This window comes from Nelumbo nucifera, chromosome 3, assembly GCF_055504915.1.
Source record: "Nelumbo nucifera cultivar China Antique chromosome 3, China Antique-T2T, whole genome shotgun sequence".
Classification (NCBI taxonomy): domain Eukaryota; kingdom Viridiplantae; phylum Streptophyta; class Magnoliopsida; order Proteales; family Nelumbonaceae; genus Nelumbo; species Nelumbo nucifera.
The window spans coordinates 94,389,908-94,405,374 of NC_142651.1; the positions used below are offsets into that span (position 1 = coordinate 94,389,908).

General features: G+C 37.6%; 1 protein-coding gene across 1 annotated transcript; it reads left to right on the plus strand.

Moving 5' to 3' along the window:
* Positions 1-10,715: 10,715 nt before the first annotated feature.
* TPS7 (trehalose-phosphatase/synthase 7) lies at positions 10,716-15,203 on the plus strand. The gene is made up of 4 exons (XM_010243849.3): positions 10,716-10,918; positions 11,183-13,291; positions 13,401-13,674; positions 14,097-15,203. The coding sequence occupies exons 2-4, from the start codon at positions 11,310-11,312 to the stop codon at positions 14,385-14,387; spliced, it is 2,547 nt and encodes an 848-aa protein (XP_010242151.1). The 5' UTR covers positions 10,716-10,918; positions 11,183-11,309; the 3' UTR covers positions 14,388-15,203.
* The last annotated feature ends 264 nt before the right edge of the window (positions 15,204-15,467 follow it).

A 15,467-nucleotide genomic window follows, 5' to 3' on the forward strand; every position in this document is an offset into this window, starting at 1 on the left:
CCAAACACTATCTAAGATTAAGGGTTTTAAATTAATTACTACAATGAAAAGAGAGAATTAGTAACTTGGCTGATTTCCTTTGAGGAGCTCCATTATTATTAACTAGGACCCAATTAGCTTCTCCCCGATGCTTGATTCTCCAGCCAATATTCAATTAAAGCAGTTGGGTCATGATGTTGATGTTATAAAGAATGGATAAGAGGAACATGGATTGGATAATTTTAAGACTCTCACATGGAATTATTGCACGAAATAATGTAATAAACCATAGAGTAGAGATATAGACCACAGAATTGGACCGAAAGGGGCCGGAGGACTTTGGTACCCACACATTACAAAATAATGTACCGACAGTCACAGTATTGTCTTTTGCAAAGACTGTCCCCCGGACAAAAGGGTCGGAAAACTAAGCAATCAGCCAGCGAGGCCTGCAGCTGAGACATCCCCAATTTGGCCAGTTGCAATTGGCCCTGCTCATGCACATCTAAGCGCCCTTTGGGAACATCTTCCATACTTGTCACTGGAAGATGTTCTTAGTACATGTTTGGGATGGACTGTGGGGCGCTGATGCGAATTCCTGTCTATGTACACCAGAGGGCAGAGGCTTTCCAAGCAATGGGCCAATTGGCTCAACCATGCTGCACTGGCAATATAAATCAAATCAGTGAGATGGAATGGGACCTTTACTTGATACTCGGTTAAAATCTTCCCATCAGGGTAACTTGCACTCCAATTGTTTGTCGAAACATAATGTTGATCTTACAACCACTTCCCAGTCCTCACTCCTCATTGCTAGGGTTGTCATGGTTAGCCCGCACGGCTCGACCCTATCGGGTTAAGGTCAGATTGGCCTTTGTCGGGTTTTGGGTTGGGGTTTGGACTGAGGTGAGTCTGTACTGAATCCCCCGTGTTCAAATTGCAGCATTGAAATATTTGTATATATAGGCTTAGTTGAGATTGCAGGGTTATATCCGAACCTAGGGGTACAAGTCAGGTACAGCCTCGGACTTTCTGGCAGGGTCCATTTAAATTTTAACAATTTTCCAACCTGAGACTGCCCACGTTCCACCCCCTAAGAGGACCTGACCTCCTGACCTGTTGACATCCCTACCAATATTGATCCAAACAAGTCAGCAGCTGCTATCAGTTCTTGCTTTCATTGCTGTCTAGTGTCTGCCTGCCTAAGTCCCTTCTCTATCAGCACTCTCTTTTAATAGTATCAAAACTGATGAGGGTTTTCCGTTGCAAAGAAAGATGATGGATTTTCTGGGCTGTAATTAAAACCTAATGCCTCCTTGACTGATAAGCCACTTTCTGTGTGATTATGGGTGTATGGGTGTGGGTGGGTGGGTTTTGAGTGGATGAGGAAGTTGATAGTTATCCTGTCATTTCCACTTGCTTACTTTAGCATTTGGATGCTCTGGGTTTAGGAAAGGGCAGACAATTCAGGATTGTTTCGAATATGATTAGGCTATAACATTGTTGGCCCATATTCCTTCACCTTTTTAAACCCCCCATCACTGTTTTATCTTCTCATTGTCGGTAAGCAATCTAATACCCAAATCCACCACCATTTTTGGTAAAGACCAGGAAATATTTATCCACATTATTCCAAATGGAATATATGGATGCCCTTTATTATTATTATTATTATTATTATTATTGAAAAAGAAGAAGAAGCTATATTTTTTTTATAAAATGCTATTATGTTGTAAGAATTCAAAGTATATTACAACATATTTTATGCTAATAAATTATTATTATTATTATTATTATTGAAGAAGAAGAAGAAGCTATATTTTTTTTATAAAATGCTATTATGTTGTAAGAATTCAAAGTATATTACAACATATTTTATGCTAATAAATTATTATTATTATTATTATTATTATTGAATAAGAAGAAGAAGAAGCTATATTTTTTTTATAAAATGCTATTATGTTGTAAGAATTCAAAGTATATTACAAAATATTTTATGCTAATAAATAATTAACAACATTATCCCTTCAACTTGCATTTGTTTACAAGCTGAAACTTTATTAGTTTGGAAATTTGAATTAGCTTTGCAGTTTGGACTTTGAATGATTCAAACTATTTTTATGATTGGTCTTTTTTCTTTTTTTTTTTTTTGATTTCCCATCTTCCCACCCACCCCTTGTTCTTGAGTCAGTTGGGTGAATAGCCAGACTAGTGTCAAAGATGATGAAATTCAGACAGTTGGGTCAGAGTTGGAGTTGTCTCCCAGACCCAAACCCTACCAAATCCAACTCATTGCCCTCCCAAGAACCATCCCATTGATCAATTAACCTAAAAAAGGCAATGGGTTAGGCTCCACCTATAACCTGTTGCATAGAAAGTTATCACACATATCCATCCAACCACAGCAATAATTCAACAAGAATGATCTAGACAGCCATGTTGGTAGGGCTCTCAGTCTCAGTACATTTATGGATTTATAAGGTTTGAAAGCACTGGTACAATGAGGTGGCACAGAGGATTGCTAGCTATATATGTAGTTGGTTCCAAGTTATAAAGATTGGTTACACCAAATATCAGAATCATTGGGTGAAACAGATTTTGCTCCATCAGATGGTTGGATGTTCTCCCCACCTTCCTTTACCCCACATGTAATCACTATCAGATGGAGCCCTTTTTGATGGTGGGTCCCAACTGATCAATCATAATATCTTCTTGCCAGCTTAGGGAACATATTTGAACATGTGAGACATAAGGATTTAGAAAAAGCATGCATACACCTACCCTCTGGATGTACACATTCATCCCATCTAATTCAATTAGGGCCTAATTTGGCGCATGACAATCCAAAACCCGATTGGCCTGACCCAGCCCTACAAAAGGTGAGTTAGGGCTACTTATTCAAATTGACCTCAGACCCAAACCAAACCGAGCTGCACATTTATCTCTCTTGAACCTTCATTGTTATTCAATGCTGTAAATGGGTTGGATCCAGATCAAATCTATCTAGATTTGAATTCCTATTAGCAATAATATTTGAATTTGAACCAAATATTATCCATCAGAATTAATTAAATTTTGGTATTATGTATTATTAATAAAATGAATTAAGAATAATTTTTAATGAGCCTTGACATGGTAGATACTAATGATGATTTCAGTGCAAATTCTGATTTATTTTTGTTTCAGTTTCAGTTTTATTTTATTTATTTGAATTACAGAAAATGAAATAAAACTTGAAGCTAATTAAGCGAGTGTTCCAATGAATAGTTTTGTTTTATAAAATGAAAACAACTGGAACATCAGCATTTCTGTATTATCTTTTGGTGACATTGGTGGTTGTTTTTGTTTTATAAAACAAAACCATTTACATTTTCCTTAGACTCTAGAGAAGCTTGGATCCCATACCCACAAATTGTTCTCACATCCATACTCACAGGATACTACAAGCGCACATTGGGATCATTTCCCTTGTCATTTAGGGGAGATGTTTTTAATATACAGTGTCTTGTGGGTATATATGTGGAAACAGTTTTTGGGTAGGAGATCTGCAGTGTCGTAAAGTGGATCAAAATTTTTGTTTTCTTCATTTACAATTACATGCATTTGTATTAATTTAAATGAAATTGCGTTGCAAACAAATGGAGCTAATGGAATTGTGATATATTCAATTTCAAATTTCAGACTAAAAAGAATCGCAGCTCATTCCAAAAAAAAAAAAGTTTAGAGAGAGAGAAACAAGAAAAGGAAAAGGCAATTCTTTTGAAAGCACCATCAATGGTTGGTCCTAAAGAAAACGTGGTCAAATGTAGGTGGCTCGAATTGAAAGGTGATGAGACGAAAGTGGAGATTATAGAAGAAAAAGTCTATATCCATCTGAGATGTGGAAGAGCCAATTCATGGAATTAGTCTAACCTGACTGGATTTGGTCCAATTCGATCCCGTTCAATGTGAATCCAGTATAAATGGATCAAGTCCAATCTTATTCAATGAATATTTTGGGCATGTTTAATCCAATATCTGGACCATCCAATATGTTCAATTTTGTTTTGATTTAGATTGGTTTCAATCCAAACCCGGTCCATTGACACATATATTCTTATCTTATCAATGAACTAGATATTGGCTTAATCCAACCCAATCCAATATAAATTTATTATGAACAGACCAGGTCCAATTCAATCTAATAAATATTTTGGACCAGATTGGGATAATCCAATATGTCTTGTTGGTCCAACAATATTTTGGTCCATTCTCACCTAAAAATTGCTTCCCAGGCTCAGTTTGGAAGGAGTATAAATACATATATGCACAGTGCAAAATAAGGTTTAGAAATATAAAATACATGTTTTTGGACTGTATATATTTACATCTGTATTCTTTAGAATTTTGAAAAAATTTTATCTTTTATTTTTTGCTAAAATAGAGGGAATTGAGTTTAGAGGAAATTTTGAGTAGGAAAATTAGTGGATATTCCTAACTAGATCATCATTGTCATCTAAGCCTTGTTCCAACTATATGGATTAACCATTGACTAAATGAATCATGTTCCACCATTACATTAATTATTCATTGTTAAATTATTAGCGCTTAAATCATTTCGTCTAATTACTTTTTTAGGTGGTGTTTTATTATTCTAAATAGAGGGTTTGGAATCTGAAAACTTTCTTTTTAGAGGTTGGATCCCATTTTTATTAAAATCCGGACCATACCTTTAAAAAGTGATAAAAGGTCTGATTTGATAAGAAAGTGACCCATGTTGCATAATGTTTCCAAAATGTATTTTACATGGTTAAACGGATTTTTTTTTTTTTTTTTTTTTTGCTTTTCAAGTTTCTGATTTCATCAGTTTTATCAAACATCACTTTAGCCTGCCCATTACTCTTTTCTAATTGATTCAACTTGTAATAGATCGCTTTCCTAATAGATGTTGAAGCCTTGAAGGTGTTCTTCTATTCACATGACCAACCCAGATCTTAACCAAAAATTATTTATATGCCAAATACCATAAATTTATGGTGTTTAATTAGTAGTGTTACAAGATTGCAACTAGTGTTAGATTTTGAACAGAAACTGAAAGAGAAGAGGGAAGGAGAGAGAGCACGAGAGAGATTTCTGAGAACGGGTTATTGAAACAGCCACCCCACTCTTTAAATTTATATACATAGTGTTATAATTGTAAAATGACTGATTTGCTTACATGGCAAGATAAGATAAGATAAACATAATTAAAAGACCAATCCTACTAAAAGACTAATCCTAATTATAACTCATTGCTGTCATACGAACACAGTAATGTGGGATCCACATTAGTTCTTTCTACATAATTTATTGATTTGTGCACATTTTTTAGCTTAATTTGAAAAACTTAAATACAAAACTGGGTTTGTTTGTGGGAAATCCAATAATATTAAACCCTAAGGCTCATTTTGGAAAGAGTACAAATATAAATATGTACCTTGTAAATACAAGGCCAATATAAAGGCTGCCCAAACTCTAGCTTAATAGGGTAAGTTCAATATAGGTTCACCACTTAACACTCTAATCCATTGACATCATCATCACCTAAGCCTTGTCTCAACTATATAGAGTTGGGCAACATGAATCCTATTTAGCCACAGTATCCTGTTCAACGTAAGAAGGCCTGCCACTCTCTCCTACCAACTCTCTCTCTCTCTCTTGTTTTTTTTTTCAAATTACAAGAATGTCACTCTCTCTCTCTCTCCTGCCATGTCTCTCTCTCCTTATAAATTACAAGAATGCCATTCTCTCTCCAACTGAGGGAGACCTCAGCTCTAGGGGTGTCCACGATTCGGTTAACCGAACCATGGCCCTTTTTTGTAAATCGAACCGGTGGTACCGGCTTTTCCATTTTGCCAAACCGAAATCGAACCAGTACCACCGGTTTCGGTTCTTCAGTTGTTGGCTTTTTATATTTATAATATATTATATAAATATATGTATAATATTATATTATAAATAATAAATGATATATAATATATTATAAATATTTTAAAAATATATAATATATTTATAAATAGATCATTATAAATATAAAATAAGTATATATTTATATATATAATGAATATATATTTATATATAATACATAGAAAATATGTGACATATATTAAAAATATATATAAAATATACATATAAATATATATACTGGTTGATTCGGTTAACCATTGGTTTTTTTGTAGGTTAACCGAAAATCGAACTGGTCCTTTAGTTTTTCAAAAATTCCGAACCGATCGGTTTAGTTAACCATATTTTACGGTTCATTTTTCTCGGTTCGGTTCAGTTTTTTGGTTTTTCGGTTTTTCATGGACACCCCTACTCAGCTCAACATCTCAGTTGCTAGGAGACCTGCAATCAAAGGTAGTTGAGTTCAAGTCGAGTCGAGCTCAAACTTTTGAGCTCAAGCTCAAGTCTCTAATTCAAATCGAGCTCAAGCTAGATGACACCTCGACCACTGAGGGAGACCTCAAGTTGGCACCTTGTCAACTAAGAGAGAGATTAGCTCGACACCTTGCTTGCTAAGGAAACCCCAGCTTCACACTTTAGCAGTTGAGGGAGACCTCGATTTGGCACCTTGGCAATTGAGGAAGACCTCAACTCCGCACCTTGTCAACTAAGAGAGAGATTAGCTCGACACCTTGCTTGCTAAGGAAACCCCCACTTGACACTTTAGCAGTTGAGGGAGACCTCGATTTGGCACCTCGGCAATTGAGGGAGACTTCGGCTCGGCACCTCAGCTGCTTGAGAGACCTACAATCAAAGGTAGCTAAGCTCGAACTTCCGAGCTTTTGGCTCGAGCCCAACTCGAGCTCGAGCTCAAGTCTCTAATTCGAATTAAGCTTGAGCCTGATAGTTTATGAGCGAGCCCCTGCAACGCAAGGCCCCCTCCGCCAATATCATGTAAACCCAATCAATTGACATCTATAGGCAAAATATGTCAAAAGACAAAAATTGCCATTTCCTGACCTTCCAACAACAACAAATTGGAATATGCTCCTCACAAAGCACTCTTCATACCAACCTCACATACACATCCTGTCATGTATTAAGAACATTTTCCATAAATAATAACAAACAAGTACTAGAGAAGTTCCCGATATACCGCTGGAATATGCTGTGAGATTGGTGTGAGGAGGAGATCTGGACTCCAAGGCAACAACCTACATGGTTTTATGGTTTTATTTTACAAGTTAGGTGTCAACTAACCCAGTTATATAATTATATGCCTGAATTTGGGTTGATAGTCGGCTCCATTTCTCAATCCAAACCTAACTAGACCTGCCATGGACTGAACCAACTTGGATTCAACTTGGATTTCTTATCAGATGAAGAAACTACTCAATCAAATACCCAAATTCTAGTTGTTCAGTGCTTTTCCACATTCTATATGTTTTAAATGCTTTTCACGTTCAATTCAATTCAATCAATTGAAGGAATTGAAAACTTTATACCGAGTAATTTTCCTGAACCAACCCAAACCAGATACTTCTATCCTAATCCTTCCTTGCCAAATTCATAACCACTCAATCTTCCAACTAGTACTTTTCAATGGTCCTGATTACCTTCTGCCTAGGGTTGTCAATGGGTTAGGTTTATACATTAGAACTGAACTGCCTGAATGTTGGTCCTGGTTTTATTATTTTGTCCTGATTAATAATTGGGTTAGGACTGTTTTTTATCAAGATTATGATTTAAAGAACATATTTATCATATGTCAATTTTATCAAGATTATATTATCAAAATGAAGTTCTAACTTCTCGTTATCATTGTAAATTATAGATGCCAAGAATAATCAAATCTTATTAGGTCAGACTCAGACCTGATTGTCCCGATTAATAATTGGTTTGGTTTTGGGTATAAGATATAGTAATAATTGGGGCAGAACTTATACACCCTGTTCCAAATCAGACCCAACCCATTGACAGCTCTACTTCTGTCTAAAAAGCTACATTGATCCTCTTGGACATGGAAGCAGTGGTTTCATTACCTGGACCGGATTCAATTATCAAACAAATGAACCGGTTCAATCTAATATTTTACATAAATTATTTACCATTTGGCCCCTTTTTTATCATTTTTGTGATATGGGTTTCTCTTAAAGACTCATTTCATATATTTCTTTTCTTTTCTTTTACCCTCAATTTTTTCCTTTTTTTTTTTCATTTTTAAGGAGATTTGGAGGAAGTGATCCAAACACCCCAACTACTGTTCCGATTGCCCAACCCTGTCGGTGTCAGTGTGTCAACATATATACAATTGAAATGTGAACAGAAATGAAAATGCAGAAAACACCTTCATTCGAGAAAATGGATCTGTGGGCTATGAAGTCCAAAACTTCATTAATTAGACGTGCCTTTTCCAATCTATTCAAATTCTATTAGATAACTTGCATGGACAAGATTTAGATTTCCATTATTTTTAAAGCCCATTAGTCAATCAGTCCCATCTATATTTCAACGGGAAACTCAGGGAACCTAATGGACCCAAACAAGGTAGAATCTGACTCAGGTCTGAAGTGGATCCGAGTTTCGGTCCATTTCAATCGGATGCTATTTTCAAATTTCAACCAACCCCAGCGTGCCTTGACTGTGTTTGGCATTCATACACTCCACATCAGGCATGTTGTAGCATGTCTTTGAATATCCAATATACATGTTTACAAGTGTTTTTTATAGGAACCCACTTTTTTATTCAATATGTATGTATATATGTGGAAAAACTTTGGCTGTTAGGGGCCAACAGCATAGGCTGTTGAGAACATTCTTGGGAATGCCACATTGCCATGAGATTGGGTAAAATAGTAATTGCCCCTATTTCCTTTTGACCATAAACATAAACATGGGTGTGAATTGGTAACTTTGGCCCGCAACAACTAAAGTTGTTGCATGTATGTATGTATATATGTAAGTATGCATGTATATACATAAAACAAAAATTAAAATAATAATAATAATAAAAGATACATGATTTATAAAGTACTCGTACACCTCTACAAATAGGCAAAGATGTATCCATTTAAACCATAGTCCAGTTACACCCCTAAATTTGGTCAATGCTAAGATTGATTAGATGTTTGTTTTGTATGGAGGGCATTTAATTGATAAATGTTTTGTATTAACTTTTGTCTTGAAAATTGAGAAAAATATGCTTAAGAGTTCAAACATTTTCTTACAACTCAACACCCTAGACACCACATACACCAAAACAGTGAAAAAGTGCCTTACCATTGGGGAAACATCATATTGCTATTCCTCCCAATGAATGACTTTCACATAAATTAAGAAAAATGTTTTTGGATTTCAGATTAACCACACAAAATTTCAGGCCCTATTGGGAGAAATACTTATTTGACGCTGAATTAGCGCCAATTTTCTGGTAAATGGCAATTGTCCCACACAAAATCTAGGTTGTATTGGATTAGGGTTGACTTTAACCTGACTAAATCGGCTACCCCGACTCTTTGCATTATGTAAATGGATTGGATCAGATTTGAATCAGGATATATATATCCGAATCCAATCCAACATTATTATGAACCGATCTGATCTGATCGGATCTAATAGACATGGATCTGAATGCAAATCCAATCGGATATTTGGATATGATATGATCCGATTTGTTTTTTTTTAATTAATAAATAAATAAAATATACCAATTTAAATAAAGAAAAATAAAAAATATAAGTATTTTTTAATTATTTTTATCATATATATACATGTTTTTATAAAAAAATAGAAATAATATAACAAATTTATAAAAATACAATATAAAAAAAATATTTTTAAATAAATAAATAACGTATATATATATATATATATATATTATATTTATATAAATAAATATATAACATTTATATTAGATCGAATCTCCTCGGATCGCATAGGGGTGCTCTGAATCCGATCCGAAGATCAATCTGATCCATGTGCACCCGTATCCACATTTGGCGAATTTGTAAAATACCAAAATGCAGGAGGCGACAGAGCGTGGGCGTGGGGGATGAAGTGAATTAGTGAATGCGAAACGACGGTATCGTAGGTACACTAGTAGTTACAAAACAAAGGAAAGCATGGGGATACGGTTGTCATAACGAAAAGCAGAAAGGACAACGTGACACTATTTCTCTGACGGGAGTAGTTATTTATTAATGTGCATAGAACCAAAATAGAAAAAAACCGGGCCAGCTCCACTCCATCAGTCCATCACAATTCACAACACTGAGAAGAGTGAAGACTGAAGACAGGAAACAAGGGGAGCAAGAGAAACGTGGTGGTTGCTGACGTCATTACGACTAAGGGGTGTACCTCCACGTCACACATGTGCCGTCGCGTTATCCTCGGGCACTGGACTGGATTAGTTGGCGACACGATGACCGGCCACTCGGCCAGCTAGCCCGGGCGGCCCGGACCAGGACCGGTTCTATGGCCCATCCTTTTGCACGGGTGTCGAGATTCAACGCGTTTTTGCCATTTGATCCGGAGCAGTGAAAACACGTGGCGAATCTTTGACTGCGACACGTTGACGACGAGCGGCTTGTACGAAGCCAAAAAAAGGAGCGCGTGATGGATGACTGCGTGGTGCCAGCTGGCGGGTGGGGATAGTCGGCAGGTCGACCTTATCCTCTTCCATTTTCGTTCCAGAAATTTAAATATTTTCTTTTATTATATTTCCATTTTTCTTGATTTTTTTTTTATTTTTTGTTCCTTGAATATTCAAATCGCTCGCTGGCCTTTACCGGTGGAGGCAGAGAGAGTGAGAGAGAGAGAGAGTTTATAACGTGAAGTGGAAGACCAAACCCTAGAGTTTTCGTTCTTCAAACCCAAAATAGAAATCAAGAGTTTCTTTTGGAATCTTGATTTCCAGATCGAGGGGTGGACGTGAACAAGAAAGGGAAGCAAGTTTATTTTTCTTCTTCGAAGAGCAGCGGTTAGTTTCCTAATTTCCAATTCTTTGTTCGTTTTCCTCTCTGTTGTGTTGTAGAAATTTAAAGGATTTAGGGGACCCCGACAAATTATTTCTGAATCTTTCCTTCTTCTTTGAATTCGGTTTTTCTTCGAATCACTTGTTCCCAATCGATAAAGAATATTAGTGGGGTTGCCGCCTGCCTTTGTGTGTTCTTGTTAGGATCATGAAAATCTAGGGTTCTTTCTGGTTCTTTTATCGATCTGTTCTTTCTCTTTAATCCTACAGTTTCTGGCTTTCGGTTGATTTGAATATCCCTTTGTAAGAAGAGAAAAGGTTTTTGCATAGATCTTTTGAGACTTATCCATTTGAAGAAGGAGGAGATCTTGTTAGTTTCTGGAGAAGGAGAAACGAAATGTTGTCTAGATCGTATACCAATCTTTTAGATCTGGCGTCGGGGAATTTCCCGGCGTTGGGGCGTGAAAAGAAGCGGCTTCCGCGGGTAATGACTGTGCCCGGTATAGTCTCTGAGCTCGATGATGATCAGGCGAATAGTGTGTCTTCGGACGTTCCGTCCTCGATTATTCAGGACCGAATAATCATTGTTGCCAACCAGCTACCTGTGAAAGCCAAGCGGAGGCCGGATAATAATGGGTGGAGTTTCAGTTGGGACGAGGATTCGTTGCTCTTGCAGCTTAAGGACGGTTTGCCTGAAGACATGGAGGTCCTATATGTTGGGTCATTGAGGGCGGACGTGGATGTGAATGAACAAGATGATGTTTCACAGATACTGTTAGAGAGGTTCAAATGTGTACCTGCTTTCCTTCCGCCTGATGTTTTGAGTAAATACTATCATGGTTTCTGCAAGCAGCATTTATGGCCTCTTTTCCACTATATGCTCCCTTTCTCATCTGAGCATGGCGGGCGCTTTGATCGATCTCTATGGGAAGCGTACGTTTATGCTAATAAGTTGTTCTCACAGAAGGTGATTGAAGTGCTTAACCCAGAAGATGACTATATCTGGATCCATGACTACCATCTGATGGTGTTGCCAACCTTTTTAAGGAGGCGCTTCAATCGGTTGAGAATGGGATTCTTCCTTCACAGCCCGTTTCCTTCCTCTGAGATCTATAGGACTCTACCTGTCAGAGAGGAGATACTCAAGGCGCTTCTGAATTCGGACCTGATTGGCTTCCACACCTTTGATTATGCTCGGCATTTCCTTTCTTGCTGCAGCCGGATGTTGGGTTTGGAATATCAGTCAAAGAGAGGTTATATTGGATTAGAATATTATGGAAGAACTGTGGGGATCAAGATCATGCCAGTGGGAGTACATATGGGTCAGATTGAGTCTGTGCTAAGTCTTGCTGATCAGGAGTGGAGGGTAGGAGAGCTTAAAGAGAAATATGAAGGTAAGATCGTGTTGCTTGGTGTTGATGACATGGATATCTTTAAAGGGATTAATTTGAAGTTTTTAGCAATGGAACAGATGCTGAGGCAACACCCAAAGTGGCAGGGAAGAGCTGTTCTGGTTCAGATTGTGAATCCCGCAAGGGGGCGGGGAAGAGATTTGGAGGAAACACAAGCTGAGATACAGGCAAATTACAATAGGATCAATGAAAAATTCAGACAATCCAATTATGAACCAATAGAGTTTATTGATAGACCGGTTTCAATAAGTGAAAGGATGGCCTTTTACACCATAGCTGAGTGTGTTGTGGTAACAGCTGTCAGGGATGGGATGAACCTCACTCCATATGAGTATATTGCGTGTAGACAGGGAATCTCTGTGTCGGAGACGGATGTAGAATCCAATGGACCCAAGAAGAGCATGATAGTAGTGTCAGAATTCATTGGATGCTCCCCGTCACTCAGTGGGGCAATTAGGGTCAACCCATGGAATGTTGAAACTACTGCAGAGGCAATGAATGAAGCAATCTCAATGGCTGAGCCTGAGAAACAACTCAGACATGAGAAGCATTATAGGTATGTTAGCACCCATGATGTGGCTTATTGGTCGAAGAGCTTCTTGCAAGATTTGGAAAGAACTTGTAAGGACCACTTTAGGAGAAGATGCTGGGGAATTGGGTTGAGCTTTGGCTTCAGAGTCGTGGCTCTTGATCCTAATTTCAGAAAACTTTCCATTGATACCATTGTGTCATCATATGCAAGGGCGAAGAGTAGGGCCATACTGCTGGACTATGATGGCACTGTTATGCCTCAAACATCCATCAATAAGACTCCAAGTCAAGAGGTAGTCTCAATCCTAAACACACTTTGTGGGGATCCTAAGAATACTGTTTTCATTGTCAGTGGAAGAGGGAGAGAGAGCTTGGGCAAGTGGTTTTCTCCATGTGAGAAGCTTGGGATCGCAGCAGAGCATGGCTACTTTATGAAGTATGCTACCTTTCTTCTTCTTTCCTTTCCTTTCCTTTTTTTCTTGCTTTCTTATCTTTGTTTTTGTTTGGAAGTTTGTTTGTTGCTGTTCTAATTCATAGCAAATCAGGTGGCCGACCAATGAGGAATGGGAAGTCTGTGGCCCGAGTACCGATTTTGGGTGGATACAGATGGCTGAGCCCGTAATGAAATTGTATACAGAATCTACTGATGGTTCTGCCATTGAAACCAAAGAGAGTGCCCTCGTTTGGCACCACAGGGATGCAGACCCAGGCTTTGGATCTAGTCAAGCAAAGGAGATGTTGGATCACCTAGAGAGTGTACTAGCCAATGAACCTGTTGCTGTGAAGAGTGGTCAATTCATTGTTGAGGTGAAGCCCCAGGTATGTTCAATGGCATCAACTCTCTTATTTATTTTATATGGATATGTTTCTTAATCAAAGAATTTAATTTTTTGAAACAAAGAAACACAGAAAGGGTAAAAAGGATAAAAAGCTAGCCTTAATTGTATCAGCACTGTATCTTGCATCACTGAGAATATTTTGGACTCTGTTTTTAAACCAACCATGTTTGGTCCATAGTTATTTTCATCTCGTAGTCATGCATCATTGGTGGTATGGATGATGTCAATGAGACTGGAAACAGACCTTGTTTATCTTTGCCTAGTTGATAACACCAATTGATAATAGCAACTAATGGAAAAAGAAGTTACTAAATTTCTATTGCCCACTGTTTAAAATATTAAATTTATTAACTTTTGCCAGCTTTGATACTTTTATACATGATTTTTTTTTTCTGTTTCTAGGGAGTCAGCAAAGGCCTAGTTGCAGAAAAGATCTTCACATCAATGTCTGAGAATGGGAAGCAAGCCGAGTTTGTGATGTGTATTGGTGATGATAGATCTGATGAGGACATGTTCGAAACAATTGGTAATGCAATGTTGAGGAACATTCTTTCTTCCACCACAGCAGTATTTGCTTGCACAGTGGGGCAGAAGCCAAGCAAAGCCAAGTATTATTTGGACGATACAACTGAGGTCATAAACATGCTTGAAGCTCTTGCTGAAGCATCTGAATCTAAAACCTTCACCCTCTAAAGCAGCAGCTGGAAGTTCTGCTCAAATCCGTCCATCTCTTCCTTGTCTTAGCTAATTTTGTTCACTTCCATGAAGCAAACCTATATAGGAAATGAAAGCATCAGAACTGGAGGTAGCAATATACATCTCTTGAAAATTACTTGTTAGAGGAGACGGTCTGCCCTTTTATTTGAGAAATTGAGATTACGTCTAAGACAGACACCAGTGGCTTGAATCTTCCCATGAAAGAGTGAAAGAGAAACTCAAATACTCACATTGTGGGGTGGGGGGGGGGGTTTACTTGGACAAAACCAGAATTTGCTATCTCAGTTCAAACAGCTGACAAGATTTACAGGGGTTACAGAAGTTGTTCATGGAGGATGACTGACTCAAAACCAAAAGAATCACTATTTTTTGTTGCATTGCAGACGTATAAAGCTACCAAGCTAGCCTAGAGAAATTTTCAGGCTTATCACACCAGCAGCATGAGGAGGTGAGATAATCGTGGCTAGGGAAAAGTAGCAATCTTCTCTTTGAGCTTGCTAAGTAACGTCTCGGATTTTTGAGAATCCGGTAGAACATAATCAGATACTGCCTGGTAGATGAGATGTCCTGTTAATATTGACTGATAATACCATTTTTCTTTCCTTTCATTCTACATTTGTGAGTGAAATCTTTTCTTTTTCCTTTTTTGTTACTCTTACAATTGGTTGGATTATTGAATCTGTAAATTCAGAGCAAATTTTACTTCTCCTATTACTGCTTCTCCACAGAAACTACAGCCAGGGTTCATGGCCAATCCATAGATTATAATGAAGCAGGGAATATTTTGATTAACCGATCACAGTCAGCATTTTTTATTTCGATTCATGTTATAGGCCATGTATCATTGCAGCGGTTAGGTATTGACTAGAACAGTACAAGTCATTCCTTACGTGTCTGTCTTATCTCCAAACAAAGAATGGGACCCTTGTGTGTTGTCTCTTTTAGGATGAACAAATATATATATATATAGCATCATTCACCTTTTTAGTGAATGAGACAGGCACCCTTCTTTTCTACAATAGGGGACAGGGGAGATATTACTTGAAGAAGGCTGGC

Excerpts from the sequence above, each read along its gene's own strand:
- TPS7 (XM_010243849.3), top strand. The coding sequence starts at position 11,310 with ATGTTGTCTAGATCGTATACCAATCTTTTAGATCTGGCGTCGGGGAAT. Across the intron at positions 13,292-13,400 it reads GAGCATGGCTACTTTATGAA|GTGGCCGACCAATGAGGAAT; the intron begins GTATGCTACCTT and ends ATAGCAAATCAG. Across the intron at positions 13,675-14,096 it reads TTGTTGAGGTGAAGCCCCAG|GGAGTCAGCAAAGGCCTAGT; the intron begins GTATGTTCAATG and ends TTCTGTTTCTAG.